General features: G+C 40.9%; 1 protein-coding gene across 4 annotated transcripts in view; it reads right to left on the bottom strand.

Annotated features, from left to right (window-relative positions):
* The window catches only part of CD109 (CD109 molecule), a 151,919-nt gene that overhangs the window by 45,168 nt on the left and 79,570 nt on the right, over window positions 1–27,181 (bottom strand). For all 4 annotated transcript variants that reach the window (XM_073789350.1, XM_073789352.1, XM_073789351.1 and 1 more), the window contains 9 exons: window positions 26,881–26,965; window positions 20,232–20,328; window positions 19,817–19,958; window positions 19,020–19,129; window positions 16,637–16,861; window positions 15,717–15,818; window positions 15,570–15,632; window positions 13,950–14,126; window positions 10,401–10,553 (listed from right to left, as the gene is read on the bottom strand). In XM_073789350.1, coding sequence (XP_073645451.1) covers window positions 10,401–10,553; window positions 13,950–14,126; window positions 15,570–15,632; window positions 15,717–15,818; window positions 16,637–16,861; window positions 19,020–19,129; window positions 19,817–19,958; window positions 20,232–20,328; window positions 26,881–26,965 — 1,154 coding nt within the window. The remainder of the gene's footprint in view (window positions 1–10,400; window positions 10,554–13,949; window positions 14,127–15,569; window positions 15,633–15,716; window positions 15,819–16,636; window positions 16,862–19,019; window positions 19,130–19,816; window positions 19,959–20,231; window positions 20,329–26,880; window positions 26,966–27,181) is intronic.

Raw genomic sequence — 27,181 nt, 5'->3', positions numbered from 1 at the left:
TTTGCATGTATCTGATTAGCAATGCTACTTTTTAAGAACAGTACTCATTGCTAGCAAGAGTGAGTAAAATAGGCTAAAAGAGTGAGTAAAATTGGTACATATAAACACAGAATTAGAATATGACCCAGCAATTCCAATCCTACATATATACCCAAAAGAACTGAAAACAGGGACTCAAAGAGATATCTGTACACCAGTGTTCATTGCAGCATTCGTTACAATAGCCAAAAGGTAGAAACAACCTAAGCATCATCAATAGAAGAATAAACAAAATGTGGCATATATACACAATGGAATATTATTCAGCCATAAGAAGAAATAAAGTTCTGATACATGCTACAACATGGATGCACCTTGAACACACTGTGCTCAGTGAAACAAGGCAAACACAAAAGGACAAATATTGTGTGATTCCACTTATATGAAATATCTAGAATAAGCAAATTCAGAAAATCAGAAGTAGATTAGAGGTTACCAGGGTTGCTAATGGAAGGGGGTAATGGAAAGTTATTGCTTCACGGTCACAGAGTCTCTGTTTAGAGTGATGAAAGTTTTGGAAATAGTTATGATGGTTGTACAATATTATGAATGTAATTAATGCCACTGAACGGTACTTCTGAAAATGGTTAAAGAGGCAAATTTTATGTTATATATATTTTACTATGGTAAAAAAAAGTTAAGATATTATACGCTTTTTGGTAACTATTTTGATACATTTCCCTTATTTACATTAGCATTAAGACTGACAGACTAAGACAAAGACAGGGGGAAAATCACTAAAGGTTCTAAGTGTAAGTTTAAAAACACACCAAGTTTAAAATTAAACACCCAAACCACTGCTTCTGCTATACCAACAACACCACTGCTACATCCATGTTAAGTAAACATGGTGCTAGAACAGGTACCAAGTAGAAAACAACGGAATGAGAAAACAGAAAATTTCATAATATCTCAACAAGCTAGCCAATATAGTTAGCTCAACTATAGACAAGGGAGCCAGAGCCAGATAGGATGGAGAGAAAAGGTTTTCGTTCCATAACTCCAACTCTGCCACAGAACACCAATATGTGCAAGGTGTCCTGCTGAGATTCAGGTGCAAATCAATGGAATTATCTAGGAAGAAGCATCTCTTGCATAAAGAAGTCCTCCTTTTCTCACTGGCTCAGTGAAAGGCACTGTCAAAGCTGCAGCAAGGGAAGTCTGGTATCTGAAAATTAGTCCTGGAAGATCTAGGACACTTAAATTATTCCAAGGCATTCAAGAGTCTCTGGGCATCACCTATAAATTTAACAAGAATGAAAGAAACCAAAACAGTCTATTATCATAGGCTCTTGACTCCCTCCACCAGAGCCAACTCTGGAGAAACAATAAAAGCAAGCAAGAAACTTGGACGAGTAGAACAAGAAAGCCCGCAGAAGAGGGAAGGGTATCTCGCTTTGGAGCGCTGGAGGAAGCAGATGGCAGAAAGCTGCTAAAAATAGCAGTCAGACAACGGTTGGAGGGAGGTTTTTAAATTCTGCTCGTGCTTCTCTTCAGAAGGTAGCCTCAGGACAATCATTCCTTGCAATTTCACCGCCAAAACCAGCAGCCAGCAGGCAGGCAGTGTGGCCAGGATAATACCAGGTGAGCACCTCTGCCCTTCTGGTGTGAGAGGGTGAGGAAACGTGAACAGACCCCTGGCCTTCAAGCACTCACTCTTCCTCCTCTACTCCTCCAAACCCTCAGGGCTGGGGTCATCACCTCGGCGGACCGCGGCTTCCTGGGCTGCTTTTCCCTAAGAGCTTAAAAGTGAACCGCTGAGTGGAAGGGGACAGCCCACTGGGAGGATCAAGAGTAGTTCTCGAGTCCCTGAAGCTCAACCTCTCGCCTCTCTCTAAATTCACAAGACATACACAGATTGGAACCTGGTGTTCAGCCTTCCCCAACAGACATTATCAGAGTAGCAGCCAAATCAGCTAGCCATCCAACGAGTATAATTTCCGTAAAAGACATACATCTGAACAACATACAACGTGTGAAGCAGAATACTGAAAAGTCAGCTCAAGAATTTAAAATAAACATAGTAAATATAGGTAAGATAAAATATTAGCAATATAAAACAAGAAAAAATATAAGAACCAAATGAAAATAATACACATTAAAAGTATAACAGCTGATATAAAAGTAGGATATCCATCAAAGTAGGATAGATACAGCTGATGAATAATCAGTGAGCAGAAAGAGTCAATTGAGGAACTCTCCCAAAGAAATAAATAAAAGACAAAAGAGACAAAAAACATAAAACAAAAAGCTAAGAGAGGGGCCTCCCTGGTGGCACAGTGGTTGGGAGTCCGCCTGCCGATGCAGGGGACACGGGTTCATGCCCCGGTCCGGGAAGATCCCACATGCCGCGGAGCGGCTGGGCCCGTGAGCCATGGCCGCTGAGCCTGCGCGTCCGGAGCCTGTGCTCCACAACGGGAGAGGCCACAACAGTGAGAGGCCTGCGTACAGCAAAAAAAAAAAAATAAAAAAAATAAGGGAGAGTATATATTGAAAGGGCAAAAATTCTGTACAACAGCAACATGATCTGGCCAGGGTTGGGGAAGGAGGTGCAGTCAGGGAGACACAAAAAGAATGCATAAGAATATGAGAGCACACTAAAATGCTTGCCTTCTCAGATGAAGATACAAATATTGATAATCTTAAGAAATCAATAAGGATAAATAAATATAAGCACAATTCATGAGTTAAGGGCATCTATCATGGAAATAAAAATAGAATGTGTAACTTCCAAAACCACAGAAAGAATAAAAAGAAACAAAAAAGGAAGTAGTCTAAATTTTAAAATATGAAATAAAAAAGCAGAAATAAGTCTTAATTAGAGCAAGGACTAATTTGTAAATGGGTTAAATAAGCTTATTAAAAGACACTATCAGATTAGATTAAAAAAACAAAAGCAAAATATAATAATATGCTATCTACAAGATATAGGTAAAACAAAAACTTACAAAAGGTTGAAAATAAAAAGATGGGAAAATATACCAGCCAAGTATATTTCAATCAAAAGAAAGCTGGGATAGCAATCTTAATATCTGACAAAATTTAATGTAAACGTACAGCGAGATATAGAGACAGAGACAAAGAGAGCGTGTGTGTGTGTGTATTTGTGTGTGTACACATATATATGGAAGGAAAAATGAAATAATATATTTATTAAGATATTTAGCAAGCTGTAAAATGAAGGATGCTATATTCACTTAAATCAAATGCAAAATGCTACAGACTTTTTAGAATATAATGTGAATTTAAGTGAAGGCAAGAGAAAAAAAGTGACCAATTGCTTTTAAAGGAGTTTATTTAAAAAAGGAATGAGAAAAATTTGCTGCATAGACTGAAGAAAAATGTATAATTTTTCTCAAATGGATTGATTTTACAACAAGATGACCAAATTAGCCTATACATATATATCTTTCTTTCTGACGTGTTGTTAATCACTGTAGTTAATCAATCAGTGGATGTGGGTTATACAGTCTAGATTTCACTGACAAGTACATATAAAGAGCTTACAGAGATTGGTTAAAAATGGCAGAGTAGAAAGACGTGCGCTCACCCCCTCTTGTGAGAGCACCAGAATCACAAGTAACTGCTGAACAATCATTGACAGGAAGACACTGGAACTCACCAAGAAAGATACCCCACATCCAAAGACAAAGGAGAAGCCACAATGAGATGGTAGGAGGGGCACAATCAAAATAAAATCAAATCCCATAACTGCTGGGTGGGTGACTCACAAACTGGAGAACAGTTATATCACAGAAGTCCACCCACTGGAGTGAAGGTTCTGAGCCACACATTGGGCTTCGCAACCTGGGGATCCAGCAATGGGAGGAGGAATTCCCAGAGAGTCAGACTTTGAAGGCTAGCGGGATTTGATTGCAGGAATTCAACAGGACTGGGGGAAACAAAGACTCCACTCTTGGAGGGCACACACAAAGTAGTGTGCACATCAGGACCCAGGGGGAAGGAACAGTGACCCCATAGGAGACTGAATGAGACCTACCTGCAAATGTTGGAGGGTCTCCTGCAAAGGCGGGGGATGGCTGTGGCTCACCGCTGGGACAAGGACACTGGCAGCAGAAGTTCTGGGAAGTACTCCTTGGCAAGAGTCCTCCCAGAGTCCACCATTAACCCCACCAAAGAGCCTGTAGCCTCCAGTGCTGGGTCACCCAGACCAAACAACCAATGGTGAGGAAACTCAGCCCCACCCATCAGCAGACAAGCAGGTTAAAGTTTTATTGAGCCCTGCCCAACAGAGCAACACCAAGCTCTAGCTACCACCAGATGCTCCCATCAGGAAACCTGCACAACTCTCTTAGATAGCCTCATCCACCAGACAGCAGACAGCAGAAGCAAGAATAACTACAATCTTGCAGCCTGTCAGGAGGAACTACAGTCCTGCAGCCTGTGGAATGAAAACGATATTCACAGAAAGACAGACAAAATGAAAAGAAAGAGGACAGTGTACCAGATGAAGGAACAAGATAAAACCCCAGAAAAACAACTAAATGAAGTGGAGATAGGCAACCTTCCAGAAAGAATTCAGAATAATGATAGTGAAGATGATCCAGGATCTCAGAAAAAGAATGGAGGCAAAAACTGAGAAGATGCAAGAAATGTTTAACAAAGACCGAGAAGAATTAAAGAACAAACACCTAGAAGAATTAAAGAACAAACAAACAGAGATGAACAATACAATAACTGAATTGAAAAATGCACTAGAAGGAATCAATAGCAGAATAACTGCGGCAGAAGAACGGATAAGTGACCTGGAAGACAGAATGGTGGAAATCACTGGAGCAGAACAGAATAAAGAAAAAGAATGAAAAGAAATGAAGACAGACTAAGAGACAACATTAGACGCACCAACATTTGCATTATATGGGTCCCAGAAGGAGAATAGAGAGAGAAAGGACCCAAGAAAATATCTGAAGAGATTATAGTCAAAAACTTCCCTAACATGGGAAAGGAAATAGCCACCCAAGTCCAGGAAGCACAGAGAGTCCCAGGCAGGGTAAACCCAAGAAGAAACATGCCAAGACACAGGGTAATCAAACTGACAAAAATCAAAGACAAAGAAAAGTTATTAAAAGCAACAAGGGAAAAATGACAAATAACATACAAGAGAACTCCCATAAGGTTAACAGCCGATTTCTCCACAGAAACTCTACAAGCCAGAAGGGCGTGGCATGATATATTTAAAGTGATGAAAGGGAAGAACCTACAACCAAGACTACTCTACCCAGCAAAGATCTCATTCAGATTCAACAGAGAAATCAAAAGCTTTACAGACAAGCAAAAGCTAAGAGAATTCAGCACCACCAAACCAAAAAAATGCTAAAGGAACAACAAATGCTTAAGGAACTTCTCTATGTGGGAAACACAAGAGAAGGAAAGGACCTACAAAAATAAACCCAAAACAATTAAGAAAATGGTAATAGGAACATACATATCAATAATTACCTTAAATGTGAATGGATTACATGTTCCAGCCAAAAGACACAGGCTCCTAAATGGATACAAAACAAGACCCTTATATATGCTGTCTACAAGAGACCCACTTCAAACCTAGGGACAAATACAGACTGAAAGTGAGGGGATGGAAAAAGATATTCCATGCAAATGGAAATCACAAGAAAGCTGGAGTACCAATACTCATACCAGACAAAATAGACTTTAAAATAAAGAATGTTACAAGAGACAAGGAAGGACACTACATAATGATCAAGGGATCAATCCAAGAAGAAGATATGACAATTATAAATATATATACACCCAACATAGGAACACCTCAATACATAAGGCAAATGCTAACAGCTATAAAAGAGGAAATCAACAGTAACATAGTAATACTGGGGGATTTTAACACCTCACTTACACCAATGGACAGATCATCTAGACAGAAAATTAATAAGGAAACACAAGCTCTAAATGACACAACAGACCAGATAGATTTAGTTGATATTTATAGGACATTCAATCTGAAAACAGCAAATTACACTTTCTTCTCAAGTGCACACAGAACATTCTCCAGGATAGATCACACCTTGGGTCACAAATCAAGCCTCAGTAAATTTAAGAAAATTGAAATCATATAAAGCATCTTTTCCAACCACAACGCTATGAGATTAGAAATAAATTACAGGGAAAAAAATGTAAAAAACACAAACACATGAAAGCTAAACAATACGTAACTAAATAAGCAAGAGATCACTGAAGAAATCAAAGAGGAAATTAAAAAATACCTAGAAACAAATAACAATGAAAACACTATGGTCCAAAAGCTATGGGAGGCAGCAAAAGCAGTTCTAAAAGGGAAGATTACAGCAATACAATCCTACCTCAAGAAACAAGAAAAATCTCCAATAAACAATCTAACCTTACACCTAAAGGAACTAGAGAAAGAAGAACAAACAAAACCCAAATTTAGTAGAAGGAAAGAAATCATAAAGATCAGAGCAGAAATAAGTGAAATAGAAACAAAGAAAACAATAGCAAAGATCAATAACACTAAAAGATTGTTCTTTGAGAAGATAAACAAAATATATAAACCTTTAGCCAGACTCATCAGAAAAAGAGGGAGAGGATTCAAATCAAAAAATCAGAAATGAAAAAGGAGAAGTTACAACAGACACCACAGAAATACAAAGCATCATAAGAGACGACTACAAGCAACTCTATGCCAATAAAATGGACAACCTGGAAGAAATGGACAAATTCTTAGAAAGGTATAACCTTCCAAGACTGAACCAGGAAGAAATAGAAAATATGAACAGACCAATCACAAGTAATGAAATTGACACTGTGATTAAAAATCTTCCAGCAAACAAAAGTCCAGGACCAGATGGCTTCACAGGTGAATTCTATCAAACATTTAGAGAAGAGCTAACACCCATCTTTCTCAAACTCTTCCAAAAACTTGCAGAGGAAAAAAACAGAAGAAAAAAAATTGCAGAGGAAGGAACACTCCCAAACTCATTCTACGAGGCCACCATCACCTTGATACTAAACCAGACAAAGATACCACAAAAAAAGAAAATTACAGACCAATATCGCTGATGAATATAGATGCAAAAATCCTCAAGAAAATACTAGGAAACAGAATCCAACAACACATTAAAAGGATCATACATCATGATCAAGTGGGATTTTTCCCAGGGATGCAAGGATTCTTCCATATATGCCAATCAATCAATGTGATACACCATTTCAATTAACAAATTGAAAAATAAAAACCATATGATCATCTCAATAGATGCAGAAAAGCTTTTAACAAAATTCAACACCCATTTATGATAAAAACTCTCCAGGAAGTGGGCAAAGAGGGAAGCTACCTCAACATAATAAAGCCCATATATGACAGACCCACAGCAAACATCATTCTCAATGGTGAAGAACTGAAAGCATTTCATCTAAGATCAGGAACAAGACAAGGATGTCCACTCTCACCACTATTACTCAACATAGTTTTGGAAGTCCTAGCCACGGCAATCAGAGAAGAAAAAGAAATAAAAGGAATCCAAACTGGAAAAGAAGAAGTAAAACTGTCCCTGTTTGCAGATGACATGATACTATACATAGAGAATCCTAAAGATGCCACCAGAAAACTACTAGAGCCTATCAATGAATGTGGTAAAGTTGCAGCATACAAAATTAATGCACAGAAATCTCTTGCATTCCTATACACTAAAAACGAAAGATCAGAAAGAGAAATTAAGGAAACAATCCCATTCACCATTGCAACAAAAAGAATAAAATACCTAGAAATAAACCTACCTGAGGAGGTAAAAGACCTGTACTCAGAAAACCATAAGACACTGATGAAAGAAATCAAAGATGACACAAACAGATGGAGAGATACACCATGTTGCTGGACTGGAAGAATAAATGTTGTGAAAATGACTATACTACCCAAAGCAATCTACAGATTCAATGCAATCCCTATCAAATTACCAATGGCATTTTTTGCAGAACTAGAACAAAAAATCTTAAAATTTGTATGGAGACACAAAAGACCCCAAATAGCCAAAGCAATCTTGAGGGGAAAAAAATGGAGCTGGATGAATCAGACTCCCTGAGTTCAGAATATACTATAAAGCTACACTAATGAACGCAATATGGTACTGGCACAAAAACGGAAATATAGATCAATGGAACAGCATAGAAAAGTCCAGAGGTAAACCCACGCACCTATGGTCAACTAATCTATGACAAAGGAGGTAAGGATATACAATGGAGAAAAGACAGTCTCTTCAATAAGTCGTGCTGGGAAAACTGGACAGCTACATGTAAAAGCATGAAATTAGAGCACTCCCTGACACCATACACAAAAATATACTCAAAATAGATTAAAGCCCTAAATGTAAGACCAGACACTATAAGACTCTTAGAGGAAAACATAGGAAGAACACTCTTTGACATAAGTCACAGCAAGACCTTTTTTGACCTACCTCCTAGAGTAACGGAAATATAAAATAAACAAATGGGACCTAATGAAACTTAAAAGATTTTGCACGGCAAAGGAAACTATAAACAAGATGAAAAGACAACCCTCAGAATGGGAGAAAATATTTGCAAATGAATCAGTGGACAAAGGATTAATCTCCAAAATATATAAACAGCTCATGTAGCTACATATTAAAAAAACAAACAACCCAATCAAAAAATGGGCAGAAGACCTAAATAGACAATTCTCCGAAGACGACATACAGATGGCCAAGAAGCACATGAAAAGCTGCTCAACATCACTAATCATTAGAGAATGCAAATCAAAACTACAATGAGGTATCACCTCACACCAGTTAGAATGGGCATCATCAGAAAATCTACAAACAACAAATGCTGGAGAGGGTGTGGAGAAAAGGGAACCCTCCCACAGTTGGTGGGAATGTAAATTGATATAGCCACTATGGAGAACAGTATGGAGGTTCCTAATAAACTGAAAATAGAATTACCATATGACCCAGCAATCCCACTCCTGGGCATATACCCAGAGAAAACAGTAATTCAAAAAGACACATGCTGGGAGGGAGACGCAAGAGGGAGGAGATATAGGGACATATGTATACATATAGCTGATTCACTTTGTAATACAGCAGAAACTAATACAACATTGTAAAGAAATTATACTCCAATAAAGATGTTAAAATAAAAAGACACATGCACCCCAATGTTCATTGCAGCACTATTTACAATAGCCAGGTCATAGAAGCAACGTAAATGCCCATCGACAGACGAATGGATAAAGAAGATGTGGTACATGTATACAATGGAATATTAGCCACAAAAAGGAACAAAATTGGATCATTTGTAGAGACATGGATGGACCTAGAGACTGTCATACAGAGTTAAGTTAGTCAGAAGGAGAAAAACAAATGTCACATATTAACGCATATACGTGGAATCTAGAAAAATGGTACAGATGAACCGGTTTGCAAGGCAGAAATAGAGACACAGATGTAGAGAACAAACATGTGGACACCAAGGGGGGAAAGCGGGGGGTTGGGAGGGAGGGATGAATTGGGAGATTAGGATTGACATATATACACTAATATGTATAAAATAGATAACTAATAAGGACCTGTTGTATAAAAATAAAATGAAATTCAAAACAAAAGAGCTTACAAATAAAAATGAAATGACTAAGGAATAGGTGATTAGTTTATATAACACTTGATGTTCATATATTTCTTGGTTTGTACGTTTTCTGCAGGTTAACATGATTTTCCACTCCCTCAATATACTGCAAATTCCTGATTCAATGGGGACTGTAATTATTTATAACCACTATGTACAACCAAAATAGAAAGTACTTCATAATTACCTAAAGCTCTCTCCAATGTCATTCAGAATTGTGCAAGTCCATCTCCTAGTACTTTCTCAAGAGTCTTCAGTTAAAATACAGTATGAAAATGAGGGAAGACTCTAAGTGGCATTTCTCATGTAAGACAGCAAAGACACTTGACCACAATAGCCTCTTTCCAACATCAACAACTGGAATGCAGATCCTTTTCACTCAGAAGCTTTACTGATTACTGACTTATACTTGAAAAGGAACTAATGAAATTTCCTTTAGATACCTGAAGTAACACAAAGTTTCTTTTTTTTTTTTTTTTTGCGGTATGCGAGCCTTTCACTGTTGTGGCCTCTCCCGTTGTGGAGCACAGGCTCCGGACGCGCAGGCTCAGCGGCCATGGCTCACGGGCCCAGCCACTCCGCGGCATGTGGGATCTTCCTGGACCGGGGCACGAACCCGTGTCCCCTGCATCGGCAGGCGGACTCTCAACCACTGCGCCACCAGGGAAGCCCCCACTTTTTTTCTCTTTTAATGTGTATTTTTGTAATGAAAAAATAGCTAAACTCACATTTTCCATTGTAATGTCGTTTGAGACATTCATCAGATTCACACTTTTGTCGACAGCTACAACCCCAACAATTGAGTTTGGCTGCGTCACGGTGATCCTAAGAGAGACTCTCTCAGATGGTTCAGCGCTGGCTTTACTCCAAAACAGCTGTATCTAAGAAAGGGAGAAAACAGGATTGATACATTACACTTTTTCAAAGCATTTCTTACGTCTTACCAATAGCAGATCAATGACAAAATCTAGCAGATTCTACATGTGCCTTGGCCCGGGGACCATTCTAAAACCATACACGAGCCTTCTCCAGGGAAAGGAGTGAAAAGAAACCTCGGCCCCACAGTGTCCGCCAGTCATGGAACCTCTCACTGTGGCACAAATCAGAGTTTTCCTTCACTTCTCTACCCTTTCTCCACCTCCCACCCCACAGCCGCCAGCCAGTGCTGAAGTGAAGACACTGTCTGGCGTACGTGAAGAGGGCCAGTATCCAAGAGGGGGGACAGGAAAGAGGAGAGAAATTGCCAGTGCCTGCACACTGGCCTCCTGGACTCAGAAGTGAGTGTGTGCAAGTAAGAGCCCCGGGGACTCCCAGAACTGGCTGGGCTGGGCAGGGGTGTCTTTCCCCAGGACGAGGCCATCAGACCAACACCAGTCAGGCCCCATGCTCTGTGCCTCCATGGCTGCCTGAACTTCCTCTGTCATTACACTCAGCAAAGCACAGTCCTACCTGTACTTCTTAAAGAGCAACCATCCTCTCATCCCGGCTGAACCCAATGGCTTTGTTATAAGGCCTCTTCCTACTAGGAATGTTCATCTTGCCCAGCTCTGTTTCAACAATCCCTCACCCCAGTGACTGTACCACCTGATCAAGATGGCCTTCATGTCCCCCTCAGCTTGCCTGAACTTTAGAAACAGGCTTCTTCCTGACATTAAGCACCTAATTTCCCTTTTCTTAAAAAATTTGCAATTGTTAATGTTTTCTCTGTCCCTTTGAGATGTAAATCTTCTCCCGGCTTCCAGGCAGTTTTACTAGCCGGAATGTCTCTCTCAAAGACCTGGGAGCCATCCTTTTGAAGTGTAATCATCAAGAAAGAGCCCTGATTGATCTCCCAGTCTCTGTAGATGAATAGAAGCCTAATTTATAAAGTCCAGTTACCAAACCAGATGGCCTAATCACGCTGACCAACCCCTCCCCCAGGGTCTTCCAGTACTTTTCCATTAACTCACACCAGTGCTTAAAAACCCTCCTGCCTTTTGTTTCAGTGGAGTTGAGTTCAGTCTCTCTCCCCTATTGCAAATGTCTTGAACAAAGTCTTCCTTGCCTGTTTAACTTGTCCGATGCCATCTTTCTTTCACGTGCCTCTTGAGCCATTGTATCTAGTTTACTCTTCTCCACTTATACCTTAAACAAGTTAAACAGAAAGAATACCTTTCCTTACCCCTTGTTTAAGGCAACTCACAGTTTGCATCATATGCAAACTTTGCACTTCTCATTCTTTTTTCTGCACGTCAGTGACCCCCTGGCTCCAACCTGCACTTCTGTGTGGATGATTTCTAAAATTACATCTCTTGCCCCTTCCACATCTCATTCATTTATTCCACAGTCATTACTGAACATCAACGAAGATTCATTAATGTTCTTGTGTTGAAACATATTTTATTTCCAAATACGCAGTTTCTTTCAGAGTAAATGTGGTAAACATTATCATATAAAAATGGAAGACTTATCTTTGCAAACACAACTGAAAATAATTTCTTATCTCTCATATCTAAGAAATTTCTTGGAAGTGATTTATACAGTCTGCTTCCTCAAAGCCTTTACACAGCAACTTTTTTTAGAACCTGCTCTCACTTTCAGAGATGTGTGCCTCTATGTTTAAGCCTTACTCCTACTTTAAAATTCACCTTTCTCAGACAAATACTGTATGCTAACATATATATATGGAATTTAAGGGAAAAAATGTCATGAAGAACCTAGGGGTAAGACAGGAATAAAGACACAGACCTACTAGAGAATGGACTTGAGGATATGGGGAGGGGGAAGGGTGAGCTGTGACAAAGTGAGAGAGAGGCATGGACATATATACACTACCAAACGTAAGGTAGATAGCTAGTGGGAAGCAGCCGCATAGCACAGGGAGATCAGCTTGGTGCTTTGTGACCGCCTGGAGGGGTGGGATAGGGAGGGTGGGAGGGAGGGAGACGCAAGAGGGAAGAGATATGGGAACATATGTATATGTATAACTGATTCACTTTGGTATAAAGCAGAAACTAACACACCATTGTAAAGCAATTATACTCCAATAAAGATGTTAAAAAAAAAATTCACCTTCCTCAGGGAATTAATGGAGTCACTAGAAGTCAAAAATTGTGCTCTGAAACTGACAGAATACAGCACTGTCTTTTAAAAAATTCTTTTTATAAGACAGAAAATAGAAGTTTGTATTATATTTTGACAGTCAAAGTTAGAGTGAACAGTTCTCTATAAAAAAGGCATGGATGACAACTGTTACTTCTTAAAATTTTAACAAATTCAGGGGGAAAATGCTACCAGAAGAACTGTATTCTGCAAATCACTACTTTAAAATAATGATTATTGGGGACTTCCCTGGTGGTGCAGTGGATAAGACTCTGCGCTCCCAATGCAGGGGGCGCGGGTTCGATCCCTGGTCAGGGAACTAGACCCCACATGCATGCTGCAACTAAGAGTTTGCATGCCACAACTAAAGAGCCCATGTGCTGCAACTAAGAAGCCAGTGAGTCACAACTAACGAGCCCTGGAGCTGCAACCAAGGAGCCCACCTGCCACAACTAAGACCCGGCGCAACCAAATAAATATTAAAGATAATAGTAATAATAATAATGATTATTTTGCTTCAGAGGTCCTGAGACGGCAGCAGCCTTTGGTGAGAACAATGGCTCATTTTAATATGTATGAGATAATTGAACTCCACCTGTCAATCTTGCAATCTGGTTACTTCTCAGAGTTGGGGCCAGGAGTGTTTCCTACACAAGCTACACACCTTAGGTTATAAAAATCACTGCTGTGTGTGGAGACAAAACTCCACAGAGATCTCCACACGCAAAGCAGCCAAGCTCATTGTAAATTTGTCCTGGGTTAGTTTCCAGACTGATGAAATGGATAAACCAAAGCCCAGCTCTCCTTCCACACATCAGTGCAGATGCCTCACTCCCTCCTACAACCCTCACTTCTCTCCCACACAAATAGCAACACCACATATATATTGCCATTGGAATTCCATGCCAGAGCAATATTGACTCCACCATTTGGGAAATCCTGAAAGAGTTTGGATTTGAATTAAAGTCTTAAAGCCAAGAACCATGACTTACAAAGAAGACGCACAGTGTCCAATAATTCCACAGGTGAAAACAGATACACAGTAATTAAATATGAAGAGGTTTAGCCACAGTTCTAGAAATGAATATAAATTTCTAACCAATTTGGTTTCATGACACTTTTCTAAAGAAATATTACATTTCTCAGACTTTACTAATATGAAGTTTTCTTTTAAACATCATTACCTTAAATCTTACCTTATTTTTAAAAACAAGCTGAACAGGAACTTTCAGAACATCATTTATAATTTCCCCATCATCTTCAATATAATACACAATGATACAGGCTTTTGGAGCCCAAGAATTTTCTGGTGTTAAGGAAAACGTTGTTGAATTTTGCTTGCCTACAGCCACTAACTGTCCCCTGGACACTACCTGAAAAGAAGAGTACATGAGTTTTATTTTATGCTAAAGCTAGTGAGAATCTCAATGACAGCTATGTTTATCATAATTTTAAGCATACATGCAAATTCTTGACTTAAAGCAACTTCAAATCCTTTTTGAACACACACACACAAAAGTAAACCTCCCTGACCACCACAGAGAGTACACGCTGGTAATTAGAAAAGGATAAGATAAAGCAACCGTGATTGAGCCAACAGCAGCCTGATGGTCAAGAATCTATTTCTGAGTGGAAGGACTGCAGAGCACCACTGAGAGAGCTAGATTAGCAAAACTACAATTTATGCGGAGCATTTTTATGTGTTTTTGTTTTCCTTATGTTTTATAATTTTCTATAATGAACATACGTGGCTTATCTCATAGAATTTTAAATTTTAAACATAATGCAAGATTTCATTATTCATCTTAAACTGGAAATGCAAATATGGGTGAAGAAAGAAAAAAAGAGTTTGATTTCAATATAAAAAGGACAGCTTAAAAAGGTGTGAGGCTGATTTGTAGCAACATGGATGGACCTAGTATGATAATATACTAAGTGAAGTAAGTCAGAAAGAGAAATTCAAATACCATGTGATATCACTTATATGTGGAATCTAAAATACGACACGAACTTATCTACAAAACAGAAACAGACTCACAGACACAGAGAACAGACTTGTGGTTGTAAGTGGGGAAGGTAGAGAAGGGATGAATTGGGATTAGCAGATGCAAACTACACATATATAGGATGGATAAACAACAATGTCCTACTATATATAGCACAGGGAACTATATTCAATGTCCTATAATAATCCATTGTGGTAAAGGAAAAAAATGTAAAATTTTGCAAAGTAAATTTATATATAACTTAGATATAAAAAACTCTGTAAGAGGGACTTCCCTGGTGGCACAGTGGTTAAGAATCCGCCTGCCAATCCAGGGGACACGGGTTCAAGCCCTTGTCCGGGAAGATCTCACATGCTGCGGAGCTACTAAGCCCGTGCGCCACAACCACTGAGCCTGCGCTCTACAGCCTGTGAGCCACAACTACTGAGCCTGTGTGCCACAACTACTGAAGCCTGCGCACCTAGAGCCCATGCTCCGCAACAAGAGAAGCCACCGCAATGAGAAGCCCACGCACCGCAACGAAGTGTAGCCCTTGCTCGCTGCAACTAGAGAAAGCCCGTGCGCAGCAACGAAGACCCAGCGCAGCCAAAAATAAATAAATTTATAAAAGAAAAAAAAGAAAACTCTGTAAGAACGTATGTAAATATTACATATTGTGCATGTATAACATACAATACATTAAAATATAATAGTTTCTTTTAAGTGTGAGGCTGAATTTTAAAAATCAGTAAGTTCAGTTTCAAATTAAGGTAGACATTATTTCAGACAATTCTACAATAGATCATAAATTCAGATTCTGTAAGAGATTACCATATAGCTAAACTCCTTCAACTGCTTGTTGCCACTAAGCACCAACTCAAAAGGTGATCCCACCTAGAAAAAAAATATTTTAATTAATATATACATATCAGTGGCAAGACAGTCCAATTATAATTAACAAGTGATTGTAATCATTACCTTTATATTTTCATCTCTTGTTTTTAGCTGGATGTACGTTTTACTAGGAGACTTAAATATATCATGAACAGCCATGCTACTCACAGTATCAAGAAAAGAGGCCTAAAACAAAAGAAAAGGCAACCATAAAGTTTCATCTTTAGAAACACCTTGATAAAGGATGTTACCTGCTGGACAATCAGTGAAAGGCAAATTCACTTTCACTTTTCTTCACGCAGGAAACAATACATTCCCCAGACATTGCATCTTCATCATTTCACAGCTTATACTATAAAGAAGGTGATAGCTATAAACGTGTAAAATGGTCTTCATCGTCATAATCTAAGAGGAAAAACGTACGGATGGTCCTAACTTATTTCCAAAACAAAGGTGTATTATCAGGAAACACTGTGAGAAGAAAGAAGGAAATGGAAAAGGAATCCTTTCCCCCACAATACAGAACTCAACTATAAGCAAGAAATCATATCAGCTCACTCAGTCTACCACTGGTGAGAGAAAAACTCAGAGGCCACACTGACAGGGTTGAGTGACCACGAGAAAGGGAGCGGGAATGGTTGGGGGTCTCAGTCCAGCAAAGGAGTGTAAATGTGAAAAACATATTCCCCTTTGATCTCAGCTCCTGCCACAACACCATTTCAAATGACTGAAAATCACCTAGACTGGGAGTTTGGGGGCTTCTCCGTCATATCTTCAGATCACTATTTTACTTTGCTCTTCAAAATGAATTTACAAGGAAGCATTCAGTCTAATTCTCAGCTACTGTCATTAAATCACTTTTTAACCCTTTCCCCCATTCTTTTAAAATAAAAATGTGTCCACTTCCCGTGTACCAAAGTGACCTCCCAACAGGCTGAGTGCCTACCACAAGATGACAATTTTAAGGTTGCTGCGGTAACATAATGATGGGAAACAGATGGTACCTTCAACTGTAGCTCGCTGGAATCGTCCAGGATTGGGAATTCAATCTTGAAGATTCCATTTGGGGGGACAGTATGATTTACGATCTGGACAGCCCCTATTTCCTGATTTCTACCATCCCATCTGTTCCAGTACTCGGTATAGTTTCTCTGCGTCACCATCACGACTACATTATTTCTTCTTTCTTCAGGAGTCAGTTGATTGCCATCAGAACGGGTTACCTTCACCTAATTGTCAAAAGAAAACATTTTGAAATCAGGTAAACAAGAGAAGCAAAGGATTCAAGTTTAGTTGAATCCAGTTTCCATCTGTGCTGTTCCCATGAAACCGAACTCTCAAAAATCATCGGCAGCCCCCTAACTTCCAGGTTCAGTGGTCTCTCTGGGCAGCCTCCCCTCCCGTCTGGCTGTTATGCCTCCTTTGCCTTCCACGGCTCCACAATCACCTCTTTCACTGCATACCCCTCTTCCTACATCCTCTCGGTGTCCTTTTTTATCCCCCTTCCCTCTCCCTAAATGTGGGAATTTGTCAAAACCTCATTATCATTTACCCTCAAAGGTCTCAGCACTCCTGCTGCCATCCTGATCTGGCTCTGGAGCTCATACTCAACACCTCCAACCCCCTGCAGGAAATTTCTACTTGTACATCCCTGTCATCTCAAATTCAGTACATCTAAAGGTGAGAAACCGTCTCGCCTTTCCTATTTTTGCTAATCCCACAATTCCGTCAGACTTAGCATCTCTGAATTTCCCTTCCCTCTTCCCACCTTCCAAATCCAACGCACACCAAGTCTTACATCTCTTACATGCTCTCCACCCAGAGTCAGCAGCGCAAGCCTCCTGCTGGCCTCGTGCCCGGGCTGCTGCCCCACTCCTGCACACAGACCCCACCAGTCCCCCTGGAACGCTGCTTTCGCCACACCTCTCCCACGTTCATAAGGTCCCAAGATCTTCACTGCTTAGAGCATGTGAGACACGGAGGACCCTCTGCAATCCCCAAGCTTCGCCTCCTGCTTTCTCTCTGACCTCTCCTGGACACAAGCTCTCTGCTGTCACTGCCCCGGTCCAGTCACTGTCACCTGAAGGCACCCTGGCTTGCCAGCCAAAGCTCTCGCCTTGTGTAGACGTCTCAGCTCATCTCGTTCCCCACCCACACTCCCAACACTGAAAATGCTGCAGATCTTGTAACAAATAACCTAAATCTTCTGCTTCTCCATAAAGCATCCCTGAGTGACCCCCATCCCTGTCCTACAGCCAGTTCCTCCTCCCGGAACTCTCTTTGTTTCCCTCTATTCATTTGCAAGTTACCATTTGCAGATTCCTGGGGGTTTTCTTAACTACCTTTTCAAACTGTCTAAATTATAAGATTATTAAAATCAGAAGCTATCTAAAACTTTTTTTTCTCACTAGATCACTGGTTTATTGTAAAAAGATATTGAGCGAGATGGAAGAGATGTTTAGGGCAAGGTATCAGGACAGGACCCTCTCTGAGCGCATCCCTGCCCCCCCAAATCTCCACATAGCCACCAACCTAGAAACTCTAAAACTTCTCTTGATCTATTCAACAAGAAGTGACCCTCCTTTCTTTAAAGCAGGGGCCAGAGACTATGACAGGCAGGGAGGCCAAATCCAGTCTCTTTGGAAGGAAGTTTTTATTGGAACGTGACCACCCTGGCTTGGTTACCAAGGAGCTGTGGCCGCTTTCATGCTACAACGTCAGAGTCACACAGTTGTGACTGAGACCATATGGCCCTCAAAGCTAAAAATATATACTATCTAGCCCTTTGCAGACAAAGTTTGCCAACACCTGTTTTAAATCCCTACAGGAATGTGTTCATGACACTGATTTATCCTGCCTTGAATTACAGTTATGTGTATATTTTCTTGTCACCATCACAAACACTGTGACTCCAGGGTAGAGACTGGGTCCTTCTTAGGTCTGTAAGACCCATTTATTGACTCAGTCAATAAATGTTAATTCAGTATTCTCTCAAAAAATTGAGTAGATTAGTTGATACTTTTTAATGCTACATCTTTGCTAGGATTAAAATCAGTCATTATAAAAATCAAATTGAAATTGAAACTTTTTGACTACCATCTAATTCCTTCAATTAATTTATAAAAACTTCAATGTTGCAATTCAAATCTAACTTGAATTACTTATTAAATATATTTTGAGGAAAAATTTTTTGGAAACTACTTTTTTAAATAAATTAGATAAAGGTCATTTGGAAACAATTCTGTGTGCCTCATATATCTAAAGGGGAAAAGTAATCTACCTACCTTGGGCTTAAATTTTTTGAAAAGCATTGAAAGTACGATTTCCCATTCTGTTTCACTAAACTGAACTTACTGCTTTAGACAACTAATAAATATGCCAACTTACAGTGGCTGTGAAGTTGAGAGATGGCTTTAAGACAGTAGCATAATCAAAAAATTCAATGATGTAATCGTGTTGCTTGAAAAATACATTGGAGCTTGCATTTCTTGAGATACCTGTTTTGGAAATTGCACCATTTAGAAAGTAAAAGTAATATATTACCAACAGCTTCTATCCACCAAATCTCTCCACCTGAGCTACTTCCCAAAGGGGTTAGGATATCAGGACACAGAAGGCTCTTTGGCTTGGCCACAAAGAGGACCGTACATGTCCTCTGTGGATCCCTTCTGAGCACCATTAGTGTCCCCCAATCAACGACATGTGCACCAGAGATCAGGCCACTGACACAATAGTCTTTTTGCACTTTCGGGGACTGGTGAAAGCCATTAAAAAGTAGCAACCGAAAGATCCAAGTAATTAACCTTTATTTTATTATTAAAAGAGAAAACTGTCTAGGAGCAGGTGAGATTTCAGAAGATGTTATTTTAAAAAAAAAAAAAAGGAGGATGGTTAGTCAGCTGAAAAGGTAGGCCTTCCATGTAGTTTTCAGTTTGAAAAAAAAAATAGAGATGGAAAAAATTATAAATACCTATCACAGGTGGTTGAGGTACATCCTTTCAAAGAAAATAAGGTTCCCCTTCATTACGAAAACATTCTGCAAGTTAGACTAATAGTCATGACAATCTCAGCATTAACTAGCATCCTTAGGCAACAGTGCCCTCAAATGAACGTACCGATTATAATAAGAGATGACAGAGCAGCGCAACAGAAATAGCTTTACCTTCACTTCAAAGTCTACAAACCTGTAAGTGATTCTGTCACTGTGGCTAAAATTTCTACCGGCCCAGGAGAAGACAGATTCATGTGTTCAGAAAGGCCATCCGAAAAATCCATTACCTTTTTCATCTCTTCATCGTTAAAAGAGAAGTTTGCAGATCCATTTATCTGTTTTGTTAAAAAATGTTTCAATGTCATTCTTCACTTTAGCACTTCAAATTTTAGAAATAAAACCCAAACTAAGTCACAACGATACAATGGTTCTATTTCTACTTTAATCATTTTTTTAAAAAAGGGTAAATTCTCATTTGTTCAATGATAGAAAGCTCTTGATTTTCTTATGCTCAACTTTTGGTTAATTCAGTATAAAATCTGATTTCTAGAGAAAGTACACTTACAGTTTTTCCCCATTACAAGTTATAAGATATCTGCAAAAGTTACCTTAAATGTTTTTGTAATATTTTTCTTCACGCCCCAAAAGGATAAAGGTAAAAATGTAAGTGTTAGGTCTCCTTTCACTGGCTTCCCATATGTATACCTGAAAAATAATACACGAGGCCTAACTTAAAAGAATTATATTAAAAACATACTCTTACTACAAATTTCTAAAACTAAAACATAGCTAGGAATGTGCTTAATAAATGGTGATCCTTGATATTAAGTCTCCAAAATGAGAAGACTTTTAACTACAATACCTCAAAAACAGTTCATAATACCCACTTTACCCAGCCTCTGGAGACTCCAGAGAAAATCTGATCGTAATTGGAAGTGACAGTTTCCCATCAAAAGATTTTTAAAAGGTTATGAAAATCTTTTATTCTTAGAAATCTGGACTGGCCCATTAACTGCATGCCCAGGAGACACTGTAGCTTTTGAATATTTTTAAATGTTAGTTGAAATTGCATTCGCCGTGGTGAATTTTATTTATTTTAATGAGGTGGGAATAGTGAGCAGACGTTCACATCAAAGCTAATAAACAAATGCAGATTTTTATTCATCTCAGTTAAAGATTTCAAAACTAAAATGAGCGTGTTAAACTTGTTCTCCAGGAAATTTCCAGTAATCTTCTGCACATTAACTAGGCCTTCATGGGACAGATGGCTACTAGCAAAAGTAACCAAAATCGTTATCATCTACTCACAGAGATGACCATAATAGCTAATACAAATAAATATTTAAAATCATATCTATAACTTAACAACAACCATCCAAGTGATAAGACAACAGAATTCATCTCTCAAAGTACACCCAAAGAACAACTGGATTTCAAGTCCTACTCTTTACCCCCAATTCCATGACAAGACCAAAACTATTGCCCATACACCTTAATTTGGTTCACTCAAAGTAACAGGCTTTTGATTGCATACGGAGGACTCTGCTTCGCTACACACAGCTTGAAACTGAAATCTTAGGAGTTACGTTGCTTATCCATTTGTTCTTTCAATAAGCATTTATTGGAAGCCCACTCCATGACTGGCACTGTGCTAGGCACCCAGGTGCGGTAGTAACCACGACACAGACACAACCTCAAAAGGGTGGAATAGCCATGTTTTTAGTGCTTTGAGAGCTATAAGGATAGAGGGTTAGGGGCAAGCAGCCACGCCTTGAAATTGCCTATGTAAAGGTCTCTTGGTCAGAAAAAGCATTCTGCATTCTTGGAAGCACGAGTAAGATCTGGGAGGAGACTTTGGGAGGGTAGATGAGGGGCTGGGTGAGGTGTTTCAAAAGATATGAAGCTAGAAAAGAACTCTGTAAGATACACTAACAATTTTGAACTTCACCCTCAAGGCAATGGTCTGAAAGAAGAAGGCAGAAGGGGGTGTGGGGCGGGGGGGGGGTTAGGATGAGGTGGAGAAGAAAGAGAGAAGGCGGAGAAGGCCAACAAGAAGAGGAAACAACAAGACGTCTGGATCCAAAATAGAGGGAAGATTGGATGTGGTAAAAATAGAGGCAGGAAAAAGTTTTAAGAAACTACAACCGTAGCTGAAGAGGTGACATTCCTGAATCAAGGAGGTGGCGGTGGAGAAAGGTAGATGGATTATTTGAGAGATATTAAGGAGAGAGACCCAACAGCACTGGAGGTTGACCGGCTATGGGGATTGAGGGAGTCAGACAAGCACAGCTGACTTCAGCTAAAGAGAGGGTGCTGCAGTCCACCCAAGAGAGGGATGCAGAGAACCAGGTTTGGGGAAGACGACTGATTAAAATATCTGTGGGATATCCAGTGGGCAGCGAGACATGGAGATCTGACTGTCAAGCTAGAAATGTGGGCTGGCGATACGGATTTAGGTTTCATCAAATTATAAACAGCAGAAGCCCTGGCCATGGAGAAGAAAACTCCGAGTAAATGTGTAAAAAGAGAAAAGAGAGCCAAAGATGGAACTCTAAGGAGCAAGAACGTTTACAATGTGATCAGAAGAGAGCTGTCTGCAAAGAGTCTCAAAGGAGCAGACTAAGGGAAAGGAGAAAAACCAGAAAGGAAATGGGAGAGGACAGCAATGTCCGACGCTGCAAAGGGAGAAAAAAGTTGTAAAAGCCTAAGAAAGTACACACAAGGCGAGGCAAGAAGGAGGTCTTTGTGCCGTGGTGAAAGCAGTTTCCATATCACGGTGAGCGAGAAAGGAAGAACGCAGGGGGCTAAAGAACGAACAGGATGTGAAGAAGTGTTTCAAGGCAGCTCCAACTCTTCAAAGAGGTGAGAGACAGGGCAGCAGCTAGGAGGAGGCATGAAGGTCAGGGAGGGCTCGTTTCCTTTAATGACAGAAACGTTTGAATGCAGAGATAAACAGCAAAAGGTTAAAGATACCAAATGGAAGAAATCAAGACCCAGGTGAGAGGGGAAGTGGGCCTGGGATTCTCCCGACAGAAGAGTGAATCCAAGGCCCAACTGGAAGGATCAGCCTGAAGGGAGAAGAGACACAGACAGACCCTCACCATCATCACTTCTATCTTTTCCAGGACACGGTATTTATAGAATAGGTCTCTACAGATCTTTAGAGACTGATAAAAGACCTTGCTAGTCAAAAGATTTCCTGAATCTGTTGCAAAGTTGTAAATTATATCCACAATCTGAATAAAAAAAGACCCTCCTGGGACTTCCCTGGTGGCGCAGTGGTTGAGAGTCCGCCTGCCGATGCAGGGGACACGGGTTCGTGCCCCGGTCCGGGAGGATCCCACTGCCGCGGAGCGGCTGGGCCCGTGAGCCATGGCCGCTGCGCCTGCGCGTCCGGAGCCTGTGCTCCGCAATGGGAGAGGCCACACCGGTGAGAGGCCCGCGTACCGCAAAAAAAAAAAAAAAAGACCCTCCTGAAATGCGCTGATAGGCCCAGAACTCATGAACGCTGGGGTGGAGGAGGCCTCTGGGGAAAGGGCCTCGGCCCTGTCGGGATCTGCTCATCTGAATTCACACACAAGATCTGCGCTGCCCTGGGACAGAACCGCCTTACTTTGCTCCCAAAGCAGACATCATCCCTAGGCAACTGAAACCTGAAGGAAGAAGATTTAATAGGAAGGAAATACTCGGAACGGACTACAGGCAGACCTCGTTTTATTGTGCTTTGCACAGTAAACACACAGATACTGTGTTTTTTACAAATTGAAGGTTTGTGGCAATCTTGCAATGAGCAAGTCTATTGATGCCCTTTTTCCAAGAGCATTTGCTCACTTCATGTCTCTGTAACCCATTTTGGTAATTCTCACAATATTTCAAGTTTTTTCATTACTATTATATTTGCTGTGGTGATCTGTGATCAGCAATCTTTGAGTTTACTATTGCAAAAAAAATTACAGTTCACTAAAGGCTCAGATGGTGGTGAGCCTTTTTTAGGAATAAAGTATTTTCTAATCATTGTAGGTACATTGGTTTTTTAGACATAACGCTATTGAAGCCGAGCAGGACCCTGTGGGATTCCTGGGCACAAAAGCCTTTCTGTGTTGCCTTCACTGAGTTCCAAAGGACAGGTTCAAACAGTCGCTAATCAGGGAAGGGAGGGGATGCAGAGACAAGGGAGGAGCGGTCAGGAAACAGTAGTGCAGCCTTGGGGCAGGGTCCTGGTTCCCCAGCAAAGGATACACATAACAGTATCTTTGAGCTCTTCTGCAGAACTCAAACCCCCAGCAAATGGAAGATGTTAAGTCCTCGATGAAGCACGCTTCATTCCAGAGAAGGTCACGGTTCGTCCATCATCACCTGATGCCAGATGATCCCTGCATTGAAGGAAGGCAAGCCCTGCATGCCCCCTGGTCCTTTTCAGCAACCCCGCCCCTTGACTATAAAACTCCTCACCAACGCCCCTGGGTTCGGACACACAGTTCTGAGGGCCCACTGTGACCCCCTTTGCCTGGCAAAGGAATAAAGCTATCCTTTTTTACTTCACCCATAACTCTGTCTCCGAGAATTAATTCGGTGTCGGGGCCCAGAGGCCGGATTCGGCCTTACTATTGCACACTTAATAGACTACAATCTAGAATAAAATAACTTCTATACACATCGGGAAACCGAAAAAACTTCACGTGACTCTCTTTACTGCAATATTTTCTTTATGGCGGTGGCCTGGGACTGAACCCACAATCTCCAAGGTGTGCCCGTACTATGAGAACTAGCCATGTCTGAGAACTTTAATTGGCAACAATTGTCTCACTACCTAGAACAGACAAACCAAACGCTAAGATGGGCTTTCTGATGTGTCTAGGCTAACGTCCCCAGTCACTTAATCAAACACTCTAGGTGTCAAGGTGAAGGTATTTCATAGGTGTGATTAAAGTCTATAGTCGGTTGATTTTAAGTAGAGGAGATTATCCTAGATCATCTGATCAGCCTGATCTAACCAGTTGAAAAGCCTTAATGCAGAGCTGAGAATTCCCTAAAGAGGAAGAAATTCTGCCTGTGAACAGAAACGTCAGCCCGTACCTGAGAGCTCTAGCTGCCCTTCCTGACAACCTGCCTAACAGATTTTGGATTTCCCTAGTTAGTCCCCCCAGTCAAATAAGCCAACTCCTTGCAGTAAATCTCTTAATATATGCCTCCTGCTGCTTCTACTTCTCTGGCTATAGCTCGACTGATACACATACTAAAGAAAATGATGAGAACACAACCTGTTGAGCCCTAAAGAACTGCCTGGGGACCGTCACAATTGCCATGTCATCCTCAGCCATTAGCATCTCAAAGGGGCTCCACAAATGAGAATCAGGATGAAACTGCCGGGTTGGTGGGAAGAGGCTGTCAATGTTGTTGCTTCAGGGGATCCACACCCCCTGAAAATGGACAATAAATTTCCTAGAGAGTTACCAGAGTTTAAGAACCACTGTTTTAACTGGTTGTGCTAAATCCCTGGCACACCCCTGAAAACTAAAAACAGAAAAAAGAAGGTATCCACTTTCAACCTAATCCATGTGGACATTGATGGTTTATGCGGATTTGAAGTCACTAAGTTTTATAAGCGTTAGTCAAAGACCTCAAAATAAAACGCAGACAGAATGCTTGACCTTCAGCTAAGATCAAGGGCAGGAAAATAATTATGACAAAGCGGGCATTTATGTCTTTTCCAAACCATAAATTCAGCCACAGAACTCAAATTCACATTGTAAGCTGAACTAACTTGGTGTACAAATGGTAGACACATTTTTGCCTTTATGTCACATGGGTGTCACATGATTTGTTTGCCAAAAGAATCTAAAGCAGGAGTCCTCAGACGTTTTGGTGCGTGGACTCACTGCCCATCGACCGCCACTGCCACAAACCCTCACCAGGAGAGGAATATTGCGATGAGTGGTGAGATGGGGTCCAGTGTTTACCAGCTATTACAAATAAATTCTGAAGCTAAATACATTTCACAAACCAAAGTACAGATATTGACACATCAAAAATAAATGCTACAGGGCTTCCCTGGTGGCGCAGTGGTTGAGAGGCCGCCTGCCGATGCAGGGGACACGGGTTCGTGCCCCGGGCCGGGAGGATCCCACATGCCGCGGAGCGGCTGGGCCCGTGTGCTATGGCCGCTGAGCCTGCGCGTCCGGAGCCTGTGCTCCGCGACGGGAGAGGCCACGACAGTCAGAGGCCCGCGTACCACAAAAAAAAATAAATAAATAGATTTTAAAAAATAAATGCTACAAGACACACCCATCCTGGGGAAGGAAAGGCAAGCACCTCTCCATAAGGGCTGCGGAGGTCACGGGGAGTGTGCTGAGGTTTACTGGGGCCCACAGCAAGACATTCTCTGGTTGGAAGAGGCGCAAGTGACACCAAGGAGGGACAGCTGAGCAGGGAAAGGGCACCGCGATGCTCCATCACGTCCTGTCCCCTTAGAGGATTAAGTCAGCACCCAGCCGCAGGCTGCTCTCCTGAGGAGGCCTACTCCAGGCCAACTCCAACCCACTGACAGGTCCCGGCCAAGGAGGGACGTGCGTCACAGGTGTCACCACATCCAAGTCCTCGCAAACCCCGGGGGATGGGGAGGGACAAAATATTTTTTTAAAAATTTAAAATGCTACAAGAAATCGGTCCTGGAATTACTTGAGGGCACTCCCAGCCTGTACGTTTGAGAGCCAGTGGTCTGGGACTCTGAAGACGCTTTTTGCCTCAGCAGAACAAAATGCTGTGATGCTCGAGCCATTGGATCAAAATCATGAAAGCCACTAGACGGCAGTTACACGGGGCGGGGCTGGAAGTCCCCTGTGTCCAAATGCTGAAACGGATGATGAAGGTGGATCACTGACTCATCTGTGAATTGCAATAAGGCAACCAAAGCCCTCCCCCAAGTCTCAACCTCCATTAGAGACAGCTGAATGAGGACTAAATAAAGCTTTTCTTCAATCTGGCACATGTATCAGGTAAATCCCTTGACTAGCCTTAGAAAGACACTAGCCTGTGGGGAATATTTTAGGACTGGATCAGCCTGGAAGCAGAGACATGGGTGCAGAGACCTGGGCAGACATGTTCCGTGCTTAATTATTTATTATAAACATTTGTTTCCTGCCCATTGGGGTATTTTAATAAGCAACACATTGTGCTAATGTTCTGGAGTATATAATGAGCTCTTTGTCATACAGTTTCGGAACAGTTTAAGGTCATAGAAAGCAATATGATACTTACTTTGCTGTGACGGTACCATTTAAACTCACAGAATTTAAAGAACAGTATAATGGTGTCTGCAAAGTGACTTCAAATTTTGGTAATACTGGAAAAGAAAAGCAAGGATATTTTAAACAATCCACTTACCTCTCATTTTACAACTTAACAAACTAGAGAACAGAACTGCTCTAAAGGAGTTGATAAATGGTACCATTTGCACTTAGATTCGCTCGGCTCTGAGTACACATTAACACAGAGATAAAAGTACTTCATTCCACTCAAAATCAGAAGCCCTACAAGGCTGGTAACTGGACAGCGATGG

Source organism: Tursiops truncatus, chromosome 12 (assembly GCF_011762595.2).
Source record: "Tursiops truncatus isolate mTurTru1 chromosome 12, mTurTru1.mat.Y, whole genome shotgun sequence".
In the NCBI taxonomy this organism is placed as follows: domain Eukaryota; kingdom Metazoa; phylum Chordata; class Mammalia; order Artiodactyla; family Delphinidae; genus Tursiops; species Tursiops truncatus.
Note: the sequence above shows the minus strand (reverse complement) of the source record. Positions and strands in the feature narration are given on the sequence as shown.